The 19,791-nt window shown below is 41.9% G+C and overlaps 1 protein-coding gene across 2 annotated transcripts in view; it reads right to left on the reverse strand.

Annotated features, from left to right (window-relative positions):
• TMEM131 (transmembrane protein 131) overlaps window positions 1-19,791 on the reverse strand; it is a 161,136-nt gene that overhangs the window by 94,657 nt on the left and 46,688 nt on the right. For both annotated transcript variants that reach the window (XM_039543102.1, XM_039543093.1), the window contains exon 3: window positions 17,415-17,455. In XM_039543102.1, the coding sequence (XP_039399036.1) occupies window positions 17,415-17,455 (41 nt within the window). The remainder of the gene's footprint in view (window positions 1-17,414; window positions 17,456-19,791) is intronic.

The raw sequence follows: 19,791 nt of genomic DNA on the forward strand, positions 1-19,791 counted from the left end.
CACTCCAAATCTGGCCAAGTAACACTACAAATGCAGAATGAGAGTCTCACCAAGCTTTCCACTTTTAAACCTTGGCATTCTATTCCCCAAAGCCTCTTCTCAACTTTAACTTAGCCAAATACTATTTATTTTAATTCATTTGATGGCTTGGTTGCCCCAACTTCTTATAATTTCAGGAGATAGCCTAAAAACAATTGCAAGCAGAGGTGTAATGTTTATAAAAAGTAAAAATGATTCCTTATGATTCTTAAATTCTAGAAAACTATGAGCATTAGGTTGCCCCGTTTTTTTTTTTAAACTTTCAAATCTTTTATAGCATCGTGCCAGAATTTTTGCCACTGTAGTGTGAGCAACATCTTCCCAATATCTCTTTAGTCATATCTTATTCAATAAGAATTGGTCTAGGAAAATAGATGCTTCACATTTATCTTAACTGCAACATATTATGTTTGCAACTTTCTGCCCACATTATGTGCGATGTTCTACACTTTCAACTAAGTGCCGCTGAGGTTTCATGCAAAGCAAGTTATTTTCTCACTTTAAGTTCACTTTCAATAAAGGTTTGTCTCTTCCTGTTAACAGACAAGTCTGTTCCTCATAATAAACACAAGTGGGTAACAACTTTGACGTGTATGAGAACTCACCCCATGTGGGTGACTGCAACAGCCTAAATCTTTAAAACCGAAGGGCTCCACACTTCAATAAGATATGATAATTAAGAGGGTTGCACACTTTGTTGCTTCTGTAGGCTGAGCGCACTGCACACATCTGGGGCTACTTACGTCCCTCCACTCCCCCTTCAAATTCCCTGCCTGCCGCCCTCCTATCCCATTCAATTTTAGGAATGCTTGCAACCTTACACGCACACACACACACACCCCCGCAGAAGCTGTGTCCCCCATTCCCCACTCTGCCCATCCAAGGAGCTCTGTATACCTCCCATTACCCTTTCCCCCATGCCAGGGGATAAGCCCCTTCATTTTCCCATTCCCTTCCCTCATACCAGGGTCCTTCATTTTCCCCAATGGCAAGCCATAGGTGCTGTTATGCTGGAAGGTGTTCAGGCAGGGCGGTAGCTAAAGGCTGTGCCAGGAGGGCCCCCCCACAGTTGTTGCTCCTTGAGGGCTCTGCCAGAACTAGGTCCCTCCACCAGGGTGATTCTTACCGGCTCTACGAGCAGTCAAAAGGGGCCGGGAGCTGAGAAGGAAGAGGAAACAGGGGAGCGCTGCGGCTGCGCCCTCCATAGCACCAGTCAGAGTAGCAGCCAGGCTTTGGCTTCCCACCTCAGACCTGGCCAGGGGGTGGGACTTTGGGGGCAGGGTGAATGTGTGCAGCTGCCCCCAGGACTGCCCCACTCTGGTTAAGGCACTGCGGGGGGGGGGGAACTCTCCCCGTGCTCTTCTCCTTCTCTGCCCATGGGTTAGAGGCTTCTGCTCCACAGAACCACAGAGGTGGAAAGCTACTTTCTTGTCTTTTTCCTTTTAAATTTAAATAGAGTGTAAAAGGGTTTGATTTTTCTGCTCAGGCTTCTCCATCCAATTTATGCAGAATATACTACTTCCATAAACAGAATTCATTCAACTGCCCTTAGGGTCTTATTTCAGAATAGGGGCATCCTTCAGTCATGACCAAGGCCCTTTGTATAAGTGATTACACAGATACATAAAACAAGTTATCATGCAATTGTCCTTTCTTAATATGCCATACTTGTGCCCCAAATCCATTGTTTAAAAAAAACTTCTAGTTTATGGTCATGGAAATGATCTACAAAATGTGAATCAAAATTAATGAATCTAGGTTGTCTGGATTAGGATAAAGGCTTGTTTACACAGGTAATTTTTTTCAATATAACTTTAGGTAAACAGCTTAACTAATATAAACCCGCAGGCAGACCCTCTTATTCTGGTATCAGAGTGACTTTGATTTGACTTATGTTGCTTGGGAAGGTGTCTAGACAATCAAAAAATCCACTTACAGCAGAATAAAAGCATCTACAGTGGTATAAGTGGCAAAACTTCTCCATTTAAACAAGGACTACATTTATATAAACCTAGGTTAGACTTTTAATTGGACCATCTTAGCTAACCTGTAATTGCTTTTATAAGGTATAAAACTAAACTAGGTTTTACCACCACACCTTAAATCCTAGTCCAAACTAAACTTGAATTTAAACCCATGTTAAGAGTGTCCACACATAAGTGGCAATTGTTTAAACTGGTGCAACACTACACCTTTAGTTAAATCCATGGACCTACTGTGTTTAGACAATACCTATTCACTAACGCTGAAAGTCCCTATCACAGAGGTATTATGCTATCATTGGACCCAGGGAAAGCATTTGCTTCTGTATTAGTGTCTTGAATCCATGATGCAATTTGTGGCAAAGGCTGAAATACTCAGTGCAACTTTAGACTTGATAAAGATCTAGTCAACAGTGGAATGACCTTGAGACAGTTTTTTAAAAAGATGGCTGAATTTAATAAGCTGTGCAGCACTTTTTATAGATTTCTGTCAGGCCTTTTATTCAGCGTATTGAGCAAGTTTGTGGGATCTGATGAGGCATCGAGGCAATCCTCAGAAGACAGTGTCATTGATAAAAGAGCTCTACAAGAGAACAGAAAGCTGCATTGGAGTCCATGGCAGATACATGCCAGAGTTTCCTATCTGCATGGGAGTCTGGCAAGACTGCATTGTGCCACCATTGACAGGGTTGATGGCTGCACTTGAGAAGGCAGCTGTTGGTGGTGTTGAACCCAACACCATTCCACTTCAAGATTTTGAATACACTGTGGACAATGTCTCACTGACTCTGATTAATTCCTGCAGCTGATGGCTGACTGGGCAGGCAAGAAGCAACATGCATTGGTCTGGTTATTAATTAGGATAAAACTAAATTCCTGGTAATTACTATCAAACAGTCTCTAGCTCAATATTAATTTGTGTGGAACGAACACTGGGCAGCTGTCATATACTTGGACAAAATCATAGACAGTGCTGGAGGATGCTCAAAAGATGTGAACACACATGTGAGCAGTTGCTGATGTGTTTCAGGCCCTTCAGCAGCTTCGTGGGGACGGTGTGACATCAAGCTTGCTACAAAGCTACGGATCTATAGAACCACAGTTATACTAACTCTGTTCTATGACAGTGAAATGTGAGTGCTGAGGAAGGTTCAAGAACACTGGATTGACATTTTCCATTCTCATCATCTCCATCAACTACTTCATACCAAGCAGTACGACAAGATCAGACATCAGAATATTCAAAGCTGAACCCAGCAATCGTCTCCATCAGCACTGTTTCAGTTTCGGCTGCTTTCTTGTTATGGACATAGAATAAGAATGGGAGACCAATTAATTCTGAAATGTATGTACCAAGGAATGCTCCTACAAGCCAGCAATCACACGGGTGCCAAAAGCTTATGTGGCATGATAAGACTGCTACTGATGGACAAACTGAATATTATAAATATAACTGATCAATTTAAACACTTTGACAGATATCGATCTGGGGGGCACTTGATTTGCAAGGCGGCCACATCCATTTGAAATTTGCCATCATGATGATATTTCGCTGTTCATTTTAACAGAAATAGCAATGTAATATACTTCTCTATCCTTGTGTGATATAGTAGCAGACACTGGGACAGGGAAGTTGCTTATTGTGCTCAAGATTTGCTGAGTCTCCATCCATAGGTGACTGAAATCTAACCAGCAGATATGCAGACAGCTTTTGTGTTATGTCTGGGATATGAGTGCCAACATAAGTGGCTCCCTAAAAAGCTAGCCACCACACTTCTGGTGACTGTGAAGTATTTTGCACTTGTCTTTTGGTCTGAATTCAACAAGATGAAATTCAGTAATCTCTAATTTGTCACAGTCATTTTGAATTCTAATACTGTCTGCAATCCCTTCCAGTTTGGTGGTGGCATCCACAAATTTTATAAGTATGCTCTCCACTCTCTTATTCAAGTTATTAATGAAAATATTAACTAGTACTGGACGCAGGACTGAACCCTGCAGGACCCCACTAGATAAGCCCTCCCAGTTTGACAGCAAACCGTTGGTAACTACTTATTGAATACAATCTTTCAACCAGTTGTGCACTCACCTTACAGCAATTTTATCTAGACCACATTTCCTTAATTTGCTTATGAGAATGTCATGTGGACTGTGTCAAAAGCCTTACTTAAATAAGATATCACATCTACTGTTTCTCCCCTATCCACTAGTTCAGTAACCCTGTCAAAAAAGGAAGTTAGGTTGGTTTCACATGATTTGTTCTTGACAAATTCATTCTGGCTATTCTTTATAACTATTATCCTCTAGGTGCTTATAAATAGATTGTTTAATAATTTGTTCCAGTATCTTTCCAGGTATCAAAGTTAGGCTGATGAGGTCTATAATTCCCTGCGTCCTCTTTGCTCCCCTATGTATGAGCTACAGTCTGATGTCAAAGCTACAAATATCTGTATATGAGCTACTGACTAATGTCAAAGAACATTCTCACATGGAGCTTCGGGGACAGAACAAGCTTCACAGCCACAGCAAGAGAAAGTTTAGTTAACTACGCAAATGACCAAAATGTACAAACAAGAAGTCTCGCAGCACAAAAATTCTTACCACACAGCCGAAAAAGCTACAAAGTAAAAATGGTTAATTCAATAGACAAACTTTAAAACTACACAGACATTTCATATTGAGGATATTTATGTGGAATTACAAGGCCAGAATTTAAAGATCAGAAAAAGAAAGTTGCAATTCTGGTGACTAAAGTTTTTAAATTGTACACATCAGTCTTGCAAACTTACTGTACTCATCCACTTACTGGGGAAGATATGTTTTGTGGGCAATGGAGATCACTCCCCCGCCCCCTTTACCCCCAACACCATTGTAAAGGAAGTGCAGCACAAAGTGCAGCTCCCCCATGGAAAAAGACGAGGGTTGGAAAGACCTCCATGACACAACTCCGTCACCCTACAAAATTCTGAGTAAACAGAGTACCCAAGTACAGGTTGAAGCACAACCTATTGTTAAAGTTACAGAGTCCTCTTTCCGTGTCTAGTCAGCATTCCTGTTTAAGACAGCTGAAGGATAGAACAGCCAGCATATAAGCACACAGGTGCATGGTTACATGCACCCCAAGGCAAAAGGCCAGCAGATTCTGACATGATTACGATGCAATGCCAAACTCTGAAGTCAAAGCACTGCTAACATCTCTCTGCAATGTACCCATAGGCTATTATTGCTCAATTTACAGATAAAAATATTCCTTCAGAAAACAAACAAAAGGCACCATGCACTCCTAAAGAAAAAGACCCAATCTACAGATATGATTAACAGCAACACAGTATCACACTTTTAAAAAATGACTTGTATCTTCAAAAAAATAATTACCTTTCTCCCAACACACTCAATATGCACTGCTGTGGTTTGCTAGATAAAGAGAGCTTGTTTAAAATCTAATGTTCATTTATGTGACACTATCTAGATTTAAAATCTGTACAAGTGACACACCAAGACCCTAATCCTCAAGATCCAATGGGGAAGGTTGTTATGTGGGCAGAAGCCAAAAATGGCTTAAGGGCCAAACTGATCTGGGTTTTATGGGGCTGTTGTGAAGGTAAGGAATTGCTCTCCTGCCACACACACTACTCCAGGAAACTGGGAGACACTGACGTACAACCCAAGAAGCCCTCCCCTCTGTTAATATAGCTTTTGGACCCCTATGTGCTGCTGGAACAGATTAAAGGCACTGAAGATCTGGTCCTAAGGAATCTGAATATTAAGTGAAGATTCTAGACTTCACTGTATTCAGAACTTGTCTAATATGATCAAGAGTAAATTTCTCAAAAAAGTGTACCAGAATTGCTCCTTTAAATCAATATATCTATATAAACAAAAGTAAGCCTGATGCGCCAACATTAAGGGCTGACTTAACCCCCCCAAAATACATACATTTACATTTAAAGCGTCTACTCTGGATTTAAATCTGTTATGCCATTCTTCCTGGAATAGCAAAATAGGTCCATTACATGCATTGCATGCAATAAGCAGTACAGAGTGAGTCAAGGATATGCTGAAGCTTTAAGAGTATCCTTTAAATTTTGTTGCTTTAAAAATATTGTTTTTTAAAAAATCAGACAGTGCTAAATTTAGTTTTACACTTAGTTGCACTTTCATAATGATGGTTCTTACATGTACACAAACATTCAGTTATTTCTGAAGGTTGTGACTTGAATCACAAGAGTTTTCACTGACAATTGTAGCACTAAACTGATAGAATTTTGTGCATTAAGGATTCCATACTTAACAAATGGTTCACAAGATAACTGTTACTAAAACCATGACAGTGTAAGTGTCAGTCCACAAACTCCTGCTATGTTGCCATAGTAAAAACATACGGTACTAAAAGAAGCTAATGGCTTAGTTGAGTACATTTCTTAACACTGCATATGTAAAACATTACTACCACACATGCTCATTTAACAGTCTGAGGTAATATTACACAATAAGTGCCAAAAAAGGCTGCTCTCTGAACCCAGCGCTGAGAGTCTGAGTTAAGAAATCCTGAGTGGAGAAATCTTGAATCAACTTTTTCTATAAACAAAATATGAAGTTCTCTGACTGGCTGACAGTGGTTTTTGTGCTGTACTGCATTACCAGTTTACAGATGAGCTAAAGAAATGAGTAACTACTCCAGCCAGGATCAAGTGATTAGAATAGCAGCAATAGCATAGCATTAAATGAACAAACCTTTATTGTTAATGCAGTGGTAGTTTTTTTTTTTTTAAGTTTACTTTGAAAAACTCTTAATTGTTTACTAGGGTGGTGGAGAGAATGAGTTTGGACTATGACTATCTGCAAAACTTTGAAGAAAATTTTCAGTTTCGGTAAATCTAGTCAAATTTAGGGTCTGGATCTGGATACTGAATACCCTCAAATACCATTGTTTTCAATGGGAGTGAAAGCACCCATAACATCACAAGATTCTGGATTTTTGCCATTACACCTCTACTCCGATAACACGCTGCCCTCAGGAGCCAAAAAATCTTACCGCATTATATCAAACTTGCTTTGATCCGCCGGAGTGTGCAGCCCCCACCCTGAGCACTTCTTTACAGTGGTATATCCGAATTTATATTATATCAGGGAAGAGGTGTATCTCGGCCAAGGATGTTTTCTTCTGTGAACATTATATACAGAAACTGATGAAATATACATGAAACTTGTGTTTAAATCTGTTGCATCAGTTGTTTTCTGCATCATCAAATTATTAGATTGGAATGAAGAGAGATTTATGTTGTGCAGTGAGACAAGGTCAAAATAGATCTGTCTAATACAGTGGTTCTCTACCTTTTTGGGCTAAGGACCCATTTGTAAACGTTGATGGCCAGTTACGACCCAATAAATAACTTTAGTGCAAAAAACATCTAGCTTACTAAATATCTCTTAACCACAATATAGAACACACATGTTTATGTAATAAGTATTTAAGTGCACTGTGTGTACCACAGCAGCAAGCTCCTGAAGCTCTTGTCCCCTGGGGTTGGCTGGGCATGGCTCCTCGCTCCAGATGATGTGATGTTGCAGTGCTGCTCAGTTTTGGCTGGCTGGTCAGACCAAATCTGTGAGAACAGCACTGGTATCTGATGCATGGGATTGCATCATCATTCACTCAAATTTGGGGGGCTAGCCCCCCTTTCCCCAGCTGCCCCTCCAGCATGATGCTACCTCTGCCTACAGGAGCTGTGAAGCCAGTGCTCTAGGCAGAGGCAGCGCGCCGAGCTGCCTGATCATGCCTCTGCCTAGCAGATGAGCGAGGGGGATGTCGCCGCTTCCAGGGAGCCCCCCAGGTAAACGTCGCCCAGAGCCCACCTCATGCCCCAATCCTCTGCCCCTTCCCACATCTAAACTCTGCTGCTGCTGCTGGGGTGAGGCGCGAAGCCAGGTAGAGAGCCTACCGGCCCTGCCAACCCTCTCTCCCCACTGCAGGGTCGTGCGACACCCCCCCGCCCAAGTTTTAGTCATGGGTATTTTTAGTAAAAGTCATGGACAGGTTACCGGCTGTGAATTTTTGTTTACTGCCCGTGACCCATCTGTGACTTTTACTAAAAATACCCATGACTAAAACATAGCCTTAGTCATGATCGATGGGATGAGAAGCCTTGGTCTAATATAGATCCTTGGTAAAGAACTGCAAATTAAAGGGTTAAAGTGAAGCTATTTGATGGCTTTAACTTTACAGTACCAATGCAAATAATTGGCTTTTAAATTGAAATGCAGCATTCAAATCTGTGCCCTAATACTGCACGAAGGAGCAAGAAACGTTATTCAAATATACTTCCTTTTTTTTTGGCGTAACAATTTCTAAAAGAAAATAATGCTCATTATTGCAGCTCTCAATATAGTGTCTAAAACGTGTAAGAGGAAGCATCAAGCAAGAATTCTGGCTGTGTCAGAGTAAGAACATTTCTGCATGCTGCTGGTTTTTCTTGTAATGCTGTCCCTTTGCCCTAAGCATATTTACATTTACAAAGGAGGTCCTATTTAGTAATCAGACTTTCTATCTATTCATATCTAAAACATTTTGAAAGAACATTTTCAAATACGAAGTTAAACAGGACACTTAAGAGACACAAACAGTTAACTGAAATTTTCAAATCTGGATACTTGAATTTAGACACCTAAATCCATAGTTAGGTACCTAAGTGGTCAGAGCGCTAATATCTTCCACTGAAATCAAATAGGAGCTTTAGTCGCCAACCATTCAAAGTCACACCATTCAGGTGCCTAAATATAAATTAAGACGCAGTTTAAGCACTCAGGTTAGAAATAATAGGACAAAATTTGTGATCTATTAAAAAAAAAAAGACCAGCATACAACATGTCTCTGGTGGGAAGTCAGAAGCCAACAATTTTGGTTTGCTTTCTACTATAATCAAAAACAGTGCTTTGAAGCAAACCAAAAATTCTGCTACGAACGTGAATACTGGATTTGAATTTTCATTATTAAGGACAATTTACAACTTGCAATTTTCATGAGATGCGGACCTATTGGAAAGTTTGTGGAGCACTGTGTGAAAAGGAATCAGGATGGCTTCCTCAGTACTGCACACTAGTTAATGAATAGGGCTCCGTCTTTGTCACAGAGGTTGCAGAAGTCATGGACTCCATGACTTTCCACAACCTCCGTGACTTCTGCAGCGGCCAGCGCGACTGACCCCAGGACTGCCCAGGCAGCCAGCTGCACCAGCGGGTCTTGGAGCGGCCGGTCCCGTGGGCAGCCAGCTGCACCGGCCACTGTAGGTGCGGCCCCAACAGTCACAGGTACAGCTGGCTTCGGGACCACCTGAGCAGCGGTTCTGGGGGTGGCCAGAGCAGCCGCTGGCCCTCAGTAGCTGGTGGCGTCACCCCGCAGTGGCTCCCTGGGGCAACACTCCACCAGCATCAGTGCCCTCCCCCTACAAGGTTTAGTCAGGGGTATTTATAGTATAAGTCATGGACAGGTCATGGGCCATGAATTTTTGTTTATTGCCCATGACCTGTCCATTACTTTTATTAAAAATACCTGTGACTAAATCGTAGCCTTATTAAAGAATACTCAAGAGGCAAAAAATTGAGAAGAGGGGGTGCAAGGTCAAGACCAAAGTGCTTTGGCAGTGCTGCTTGAAGAACTTGTGCACCACCTGTCCACAACTGTGCCTTACGTCCTGTACTTCCAGTGCTTCTTAGAGGTTGCTTAAAAGGCATTAAAAACAGCATGCACACAAAAATTCATGCACCATTCTTTTCTTGCCATTATACCTAAGGATTTTTAGTAACATTTTTGTCACAATGGTTACCACATAGGCAGCCAGCACTATCAGAATTCACATGCTAAAAACTGCAGAATAGGCTATTGCTGATTCTTTATGTGGTAAACATTTTCAGAAACTTGCCATTAGTAATCAGCTCATTTGGTGACTTTAAGGCCCTTTTTAAAAATAAATAAATAAATACACATATATACAGACACACACACATATGGCAGAACAAATTCACAAAAGAATAAGAAAGTAGAATTCAAGTTGAAATTGACTGTGGATGCCTGTAATATCTATACATGATAGGCAGGCTATGTAGAAATGTCTTAATTCAGATTATTATTCTGTTTGTAGTACAAACACAGACCACTAAAAAGTTAGTTAATATTAATCTGTTTTATGCTTTTGCAGTTTAATTTCGGCCAGTTCCTACTGGTTTATGAATGCCTGTAATGTGATTCATACAGGTGTGGTTCCCAATAGCCAAACTCAAAACAATACAAAATGAGTTGTCTGCATGAGGAAAGAAACAATGCAGCTTTTTATCTTGCTGATTCTCTATATACAAATCTTTTAATCAAAGAACTGAAAGGAAGGTCAGTAACTTTTTCAAAACATTTTCATAACAAGAGAAACAAAGTTTAACCCATGCAATTAAAGCCAAATACATACTAACATCCCATTGCTAGGATCAGAAAAGGCAACTAATTATTTCTAAACACAATTTGAGGGAGCATTAAGTAGAGAAAGATATGTAGTTTACACAGAGAATCAAGATGGGGATTAAGATAAGGCAAGTGGACAGCTAAACAGTGGAATAAAATATGCACAGAGGGAAATGACCCATCTTCTTAACAAATTGGCATAAAGAAGTTAGCACCTGTCAGTATGGCACTGTAATGACCTCACCACACATTAAATTGTGGGGGCTGTTGTCTGGCTTGTCTGTTTAAGGGCTAGATAGCCAGAGAGTGACTTGCTGTGGCAGCTTCAGACCAAGTCAGCCTTGTTACACTGATCCATCCCTCCACCCCAGGGTAACCAGAAGAGAGGGGGAAATATTTAGGTCCACGGTGGTGCAGGAAAAGCCCTCTATTACTTGGACCAGGCAGCGCTGCAGAACAGTAGCACAGCAAACTGCTCTCTCATGGTGCCATGTGGTGGCACACCAGTGAGAACAGGGAAGTGGGGGGAAGAGCCCGGCCACTTCTAGCCCACAGCAGTAGCAGTGGGCATTTGATAACAGAGGGGGAGGGAGTTTCTCACTCAGCTGGGAGCCACACCAGACCAGTGAGAACAGTGAGGAGCAAGGAGCAGCAGCAGAAGCAGGCGTATTGTAGCAGAAGGGGAAGAGGAGGGAGTTTCAAACAGATCAGTGTGGGATTTTAGCCAACTGGTGAGGGTTAGGGGGATATGGGGACAGGGTGGCCATAGCAGGTGTGTTAGAGAAGACAGGGGAGGGAGTTCCAAACCCAGCTCAGGGGGGGATGGAGTGGTGTTCGAGAGGCATGAGAATCCCAGGGGGTGGGCTCCTAGCTGCATGAGGACCAGGGACGGCAGATCCCAGAGTGACCTATCTACCCACCAAATGGACTCCCCTCCATTGGGAAGTAATGTAAATCCGGGAGAAGCAAACACTCCCAGTGGGGAACTAGCTGCATTTAGGTGTGGGGGAGCTAACAGAGAATTGATTCAAATCATCCAGGTAGTTGCTTCCCAAGTTGTTTCTGCAGCACTGTGAAGCTTACTAAGTGATGCTGGCAGACCAGGAGCCAGCTCATGCCAAGGCCCAAGGCCTCACTAAACACTGACAAATGCATAGCTGGAAACTAGTCTGGCTCGCCTAGTATAGTTAGATATCAGTGTTATAAGAATGTGCTTAGATTTTATTTCAGAGTAGCAGCCGTGTTAGTCTGTATCTGCAAAAAGAACAGGAGTACTTGTGGCACTTTAGAGGCTAACAAATTTATTTCAGCATGAGCTTTCGTGAGCTACAGCTCACTTCTTCAGATGCATAGAATGGAATGCTTATAGAATGCTGCATGTATTAATCCTACTTATAATATCCGTATCCCATGGTATAAAGTTATATCGTGTGTTTGCATTTTAAACCTTTGTCAGTGTAACGCACTAAACAGGAAAAGAAGCATTAATTAGGGTAAAGTGCTCATCCTGCACACAAGATGACCCACTGAAGGCAAAAAAGGCATTGTGTGGTGTCACAGGACAGCAACCTTGCTGATTGCATGCCTCACTCCCTCCAAGAAGAGGAGATCTGTGCATGAACTAATGCCATCAGCTTGGTTTCTGGGCTGAAGGGGCTAACAATCCATGGACAAGGAGAAACTAGGATCTGTATGCTGCCTGGACTCTGAGGGGCAAAGACTCCTAAACATGAGAGATGCCCATGCTGACTGACATGGGTCTGCCCTACAGGACATATAGAACTGATCATAAAAGTTTCTCTTATCTTTTAAAATCTAAAACTAACTCATTTGTGCATGTGCATCTCCAGTTTTAACCTTGTAAATAATTATATCTTTTCTTAATTAATAAATCTTTAGTTAGTTTATTATAGGACTGGCTACAGGCATTGTCTTTGGTTTAAGATCTGAGTACAATTGAGCTTTGTTAAGTGGCTGGGCCTCTGGGACTGGGAGTAACCAAAATATTATTGTGAATTTTGGTGTAAAGTGACCATCTATCACATAGACTGGAATGCCCAAGGGGGGGGGGAGATTATCTGTGACTCCATGGTAAGACTGTTTTAGTGCTTTAGGGTTCACACTTGTTACTGGGTTGGTGAAATCTAACTATAGCACATACTACGAGTTTGGGTTCCTGCCCTGATTTTTGACAATCTGCACTGAGGTTGGCACTCATGGCAGTGAGCCACTCCAGACAGCATGACACTATGAACGGATTGCAGGACTGGAGAGTAACAAAGCTGGCAGGAATGAATGTGACCAGCACCAGATGGAGATTGCAGGGGCAGGGTGTGAAAGTGAGTCCCTTCTGTCCCATGCTGCATGGGTATCTATAGGGGGGAAATCTGGTGGGGTTTAGGGAACTAGCCCACTTTTCCCCTAGGGAGGAATTAAGGGAGAGAATGATGGTCATTTACCCCTCATTCCCTCACAAGAGGTCAGGAAAAATCAAACCATACTATTTTAAGGAGCACGGCTTGGTTTAACTATGACTGGGTTGAGAGTGGTGACACAAACTGGGATCCGGTGGGACATTCCATATCATGTGATATGATTAGAATGGATGACGCCACGAGGCTTGGTTTCCACACTGACAGTGGCCCATTCATTCCACAGCATGCCTGCCAGAGGCCTGAATCTTATAAGGACATTTTAATGAAAGCAGGTGTTTCGTAGCATATGGAAATTTCAGCATGCTTGCAAAATATGCTTTGGGGCCTATACAGCCCGCAATTGCCACAGCAGTTGGGGAAGGCTGCAGTGAGGAAACAGAATGTGAGATAAGTCAGGTGCTGCCCGCAGATCCCTGGGGGCAGGAGCAGGGTATAGGGACTAACGTACAGGAAGGAGTGGGGGGGCAAGCTGAACATGGGGGCTGGACAAGAGCACCATCTCTGGCTAAGATGGAGCTTTATAAAGATGCTCCTTTGGGATTACCCTACACAAGACAGATAGGGCATTTTTGTAGGATTTATTATCTCCTTTACTAGCAAAAGAAGTCATGTGATGCCGAAAATTTGAAGTCCTTAGTGGGAATGGAGCATATTTGTAAAGAAAAAGATTGCACAACAATTAAAGAACAGGGTAGCAGGGCCATTCAACCCTCTACATATATAGACAATACAAACATCTCCCCTAGGCTTGGTCCCTAAGACAGGTGATATCCCCACCTATCAGAACCACGGAGTAGCTCAGTTAAAGATGGACTAGACCAGGCCTTGTGTTCCATGCACTACTCCTCCACTGAAAAGACTGTGTGCATGGTTAGGTATTGTGGCCCAGGACCACTGATGGCCAATTGTGATATCGTCTGCTTTTCAGTTGCTGACGGTGCACCCTTCTGACTTTAACCTTTTGGATTTCTCTTTCAAAGGACAATTTGATAAAGCTACACCCAGGGGACTGGGCAATATCCTGTTAGGCATTTGAGAAATTTAGTACAATGTTACACTGGTCAGTGATGTGGGAAACTGGTTTATGGCAGGTAGTCCATTACTTAGATGACATTTTATTTGCGGGTACTAAGGAACCTTGGCACATGATGGCTGTCAGATCAGTGGTTCTGTGAACATTATGGTGCTATGAGAAAAGTTTTAATGATTTTGTGCAATTTCAGGAGCAGGAGGGCCTGGCACTGATATGGCCCATTACACAGGAATGGGTGCTGCAGCACATGGTGTTAGCAACCAGCTTCATCAACCATCTCCACTTGCCTATTGGTACTTATGTTTGTCAGTAGGCTGAATGGTTACCAAGGTTCTTGTCATGGGATTTTAGTTGGTAGGTTTCTAGCCAGGTAATCTTGAAGCACCAACACTAGGCAGAATACATGTTGTCCCATCACTATTAATAACACTTAGGGATCTGACGTGGATCCTAGAGCCCACATATCTTTGCGGACAAGAGATGGCCTTGTTCAAGGAGGCATTTCTGGTAGTGTTTTTTTTGGAGTTTTTAAGATATATGAACTAGTACCTGGGTCCTAGGGGTAGGGATTCTTCTGGAAGGGTTTTAGATCTGAGGGCTATAGGTTGGGAGGGATGATCAGTGATATTAATGTTGAGGAGGATGAAGATGGATCAAGGCGGGCAGGGTGAACCTATTATTCTACAGGAGGGTGGATCTGCCCTGTGGAGGGTGTGAGGGCATACATGGTAATAAGGCCTGGGATGGACAGGTCCTTCTTGGTTCACGTGACGGGAGTCCCCTCACAATATACTGGTTTGTTCAAGTTTTAAGATAAAGACTGATGAGGTTGAGGCTTCCAGCACACGAGTTTGGTTCCCACTCATTCAGGATCAGGGTGACAACATCAGTGGCCCAGATGGGCTTGGGAGCTACAGTAATTCAGGCAATTGGATGTTGACATTCTGAAGCATACAGAATGTACATGAGATCCCAGGTGGAGAATCAATGTCAATTTTCCTTTGTATTTGCATTCCAGATGCTGGCAGATGGGCCAGGCAGATGGTGGTGTGGCTCTGCGGGCACAGTATTGGTTATTGGGCACATAGGCAGGCTTCCAAGTTGTCTGGAGATTCACAGCTGGGCCTCAGTGGTGAAGCAGTCCTGAGCTAGCATGGGAGGAGAGGCATGTTATGGGACCAGCTCCTGCCCTGCGGAGGATGCGAGGGCATACATTGTTCCCAGATTTGGGAATGTGTAAAGGGGTGGACTTAATGCTCAGAGCTAAGAGGGACTTCAGGCAGAGCCTGGAACTTCTTCCGGGAATAAAAATTACTTCGTTGGACATGTTGCAATGCAGGGCGTGGAGGGAAGCAGTGAAGCCCCCTTGCGTCAACAAGGCTAGGAGGGATGTAAACAGGGAGATGGCCAAATTCATACATGGCATTGGGGGGTGTCAGTAATTTCTCATCTGGACATAGCATTTGGGGCACCAGAATTATTCGGGGGGGAAGGGGGCATGAGGTTTACCTGTCAGATTTGGGAGCTGACACGCTCTTGGCCAACACTAAAAAGGACATTAGTAGATGTCTAGGAATCCGGCTAGGTATGGGGGAGGCAGCCAAGCTAATTGCTGGCGCCTCATTGGGGCAGATGTCCAGTGCAGGTATTCCATAGGGAAGGAAGGGATAGAGTGATCAGAAAAATGGATTGGTAAAGGATTTAAATGAGGCATTCTTTAAGGGAGTAGAAACAGTGGGTTTTGAGGCTTCTATGACTGGTACGGCTGGGAATCAATCCCCCCTTTATAATCCTCTTAAATCCCCATTCGAGGGGGAGGATGGCGAGGTCCCAGCAGTGGGTTGGCTGTGGACCAGGGTGGGTAAAGGGGGAAAGCTGACAGCAGACCTATCCATAGGTATTTGTAAATGGATATGTCATTACCTGCACTGTACATTTTTATTTTCTGGGTTCTCCCTGAGATTTAGGAATAAATATGACACCATGCAAGAGAAAAGTCCTATTACAGACACCCCATTTGTTCCCCAGACCAAATCAAAGTTTTCCTTGTAGCTTCAAAGATGCAACTTTTAAAATATAAAGACGGACAACACATGCATATAAGAATTCTTTAAAAGAATAGAACTTGTGAGTCAGAACAATGCAATCCTACATCTCACAACCCAGATGTGTGGCAGTTGCTATGGTAATTTTGTACAGCAAAATATATGTGAAGTTTTATGTAATCTATTTATCAACACTATTTAAAACAAGATATCATGCACTTCCCCCTTTTGGAAGCTTTATGGAGTGTATTTAATACTGTGTGCACGGCCCTTATCTGGACTTATGTTGTCCACCGTTCTAAAGTCAAATATACATGTATAAAAAAGGATCATAAAGAAACAAAAGGCATAATGCATAAAAAAATCCTACAGGTAATTCTCCAGCCCCACCCAAAAAGTCCTACACTTTTTTTTTAATTATTATTTCTTCACCCTTTTAAAGGAAATCATTCTGGTTTTACTAGAAAAAAAATCACCAAAAGTCAAAGATGGGTTGGACTCTACTTTCTCAGCCTTTAATGGAAGGGGCAGTGGTGCTGAATCTTTACCACCACCTTTTTCCTCTTGAATGTTTCCCAAGAGGAAGAGAAGTATTAAAATGTAACAGCTTGAATAAGCCACTTTTTGCAATTAATCACATTTCACTTGCTTTGATTCTTTGATGTCATAGTTATGCAAAGTTCTCAAGTAACCCATAGAGTCTTTAAAAAGCAGGACAGATAAGAACACTTTTAAAAAGTTTTTCAGGCTTTTAATCATCATAAAACAGCAAAGAGGACTACACCTCTTACCTGCTAGGTCACCTTTAACAGAACACACAATCTACTGGCAGAATCAGTCAAGCCCCATCTCTGCTGTGGAGGATTGTTCCTTGATGTACATTAGTCTTTTGTTCAGTGTAGCTGCAAGAGTCCTAAGCTACTGGGCTTCCATCATTTTATTCCCCAAGCTCAGAAATCTAATTGTTAAGACATTCGCCAAGATATTCAGCCTAATTTTTCCGTGTTAATGTGGTACTGCTCTTTTCTTCCTTTGTGAGTTACATACACAGGAATCTCCCAATGGCAGAGGTGTTCACTTACACAACAGAAAACTGACTTAACTGAATTGTTTTTCCATGGGTAAAAAAGGGTGTTCTTTCCTTCTCACTTGTTCCAAATACATGAAGTGAGATGCTCATTAACAGGATGTTTACTACACATTAGAATGTTTAGTATTTAAACATTAGCCAACTAAAATTTCTATATATAGCAGACATGAAATTTGAACGGATTACTAAATGAAAGATTACAATATTTGGATTTAAGCCATCTTACTTCTAACAGTGACTTGCACAAAAACAGTCTTTTTTTTTTTTTGACATCAAGAATCACAAATTCCCCAGTGGGGAATTTATTAAAAGTGAACATCTTACTTTGGAACACACCTTACCTCTTCTGTTGATATGAACTGAGGCCAATACTTGTGTCGGTCTGTAACAAGAAGAACGAACAGTTAAGGTTGCAATGCTTGATATAAAATACGGTTTTCCATATTAAAAAATACAATGCTAACAAGTACGGTAATTAGAACAGTCTTTTAAAAGACAAGGGCAAGTTCTGAGTCTGGGGCAAGAAGTCCAAGTCAGTATTTGACAACTGTCTACCTCCAAGGATATCAACAAATCAAGCAACTAACAAACACCAAAGCACCCTGCAATTCAGAAATCAAGCGATTAGTAATGATTCCTGAAATCTTAGGAACCTGGAAAACTATGAGGTATGTAGCAGTTCAGGAAGATTGAAAAGGGAGGAGGGAAAAAAAATCAGAAAGGGCAACATTTTATGGGCCAGAAGGAGAGGAAAGTATGGCACCTCTAACCTACCAACAGTTAATGTGGGGGTAAGAAATGCTTACGAAGGGCATTGTATAAATCAAATGAAAGTTAAACATAAGTTGCAGAAATTGAAAGAAAGTTCAGTTAGCAAATAGGATTGAGCTTTAAGTTTCCAATACTATATCAGAAATCAAGTTTAAAAAGCACATTTAACCACTAAAAGTAATATACCACAGATAACCCCAAAACAAAACTTGTTATGGAGTCCTTTTAATGATACAGTCTTTGAAAAGCAAAAATAATGAGTATTAAGGAACTGTGAATTTTTGCTTTACAAATCTCAGTATTTGATGAATGCTGCCATTAAACCAGGATGTCAGAGTACTCTTTTCCCTTTTGCGTATCCATAGTTTTCAAAAATTTCGAGGGTGGTTTTTTTGTTTTTTTTAAATCTTTTGATTTAATAGGACTGCAATTGGTGCAAAAAACGGCAAACTAGATCATATGTAAGTCAAGCATTTATTTGCAAATTCACTTGCTAGACCCTGGTACCAGCTAACAAGCTTTAAAAAAACCAAACACAACAAACATCTTGAAGTATTACAGAGGCAACCTGTCTCCTAAAGTTTAATCAAATTGTGCTTTCCAGCAACAAGGAATCATACTGTAGTTTATTTTACTAGACAGCATACTTTGGGTTGGTTGACAAATTGAACTACTACGTACTTTACTGGCAAAAAATAACTACCTTTGTACTATACAGTTGTGGTCTATAGCTTGTAAGATTTATTCTCTCTCTCAAAACCAAATCAAACTAAACTCTGAGCTACGATGTCTGAAAGGCTCTAAGAATCAGTACGCAGCTTACTCAGGCTTGGCTAGAAAATTTTATTGTTGCTGAAAGCCCAGATCCCATCTATCTTCCCCCTCCCCAGTAAGAGATGTCTAATCAAAATGCTAACAGACAACACATTCAGATAAAAGGCTTAGCAACAGGTAAGCCCAGAACATTCGCTCGTAGTCCCCTACCCCACTCTTCCAAGGCATAATTTGCCTGGGTGACATCAGCTAGACCCATCCCCGTCCACAATGACCAGCAGGTGTTCTGCTGTTCCCTCAGGTCCTTTTCTTCCTCTACTCCTGAGGAAGCACATGCATAGCCAACCTTTTCTGTGACTGGCAGTACAGAGCTGTTGTGCTAGATATTCAACCCAACCACAAGTCCTCTATTGCACCCTGTCCAGAAGGAAGAAAAATTGACAACAGTTCAGAAAGCACTTTTGTGGGCAATAGGATAGTATCAGTCCAAGTATTATACAAACTTGAGTCCATTAAACAGCACCATCAACATAATATCTTCTATTCAAAGGCTTTAACTAAGCATCACATATCTAAGGAGTGTTAAAATTATCATCATCAACGGATGAACAGAGATGCTGACTAGCCAGTAGTCATACTGACTAACAGTCTGGGATAGAATCCAGAGAAGGAAGTTACTCACCTTGTGCAGTAAAGATGGTTCTTTGAGATGTATCTCTCTATGGGTGCGCCACTGTGGGTTTATCTGCGCCCCTGCACCTCAAATCAGAGAATTTAGATAGCAGTGTCTTTTCCGCCTGCAAATGAGCTCTCCCTCATGACTATCTAGCACTGCATGGGCAAACCACCCTCAGTTCCCCCTTTACCACAGAACCCCTCATCAAGAACTCCAAAGTAGAAGAGAGGAGGGAGGGTTGTGAAGCACCCATAGGGACACATTTTGAAGAACTGTTATTACAGCACAAGGTGAGTAACTTCCTCTTTGAGTAGTGTCCCTATGGGTGATCCTCTGTAGATGACTTCACAGCAGTATCCCCCATGGAGGGCTGGGGCTTCAGAGTGCAGTCTATTATAGACAATAATATTGTGTAGCCAAAGATGGCATCAGAGGCTGAGTCTTGAGTGATCATGTAGTGTTTCTTGAAAGTATGGGCAAAGGCTGCCCTGCAGATT

This window comes from Mauremys reevesii, linkage group 1 (assembly GCF_016161935.1).
Source record: "Mauremys reevesii isolate NIE-2019 linkage group 1, ASM1616193v1, whole genome shotgun sequence".
Taxonomy (NCBI): domain Eukaryota; kingdom Metazoa; phylum Chordata; order Testudines; family Geoemydidae; genus Mauremys; species Mauremys reevesii.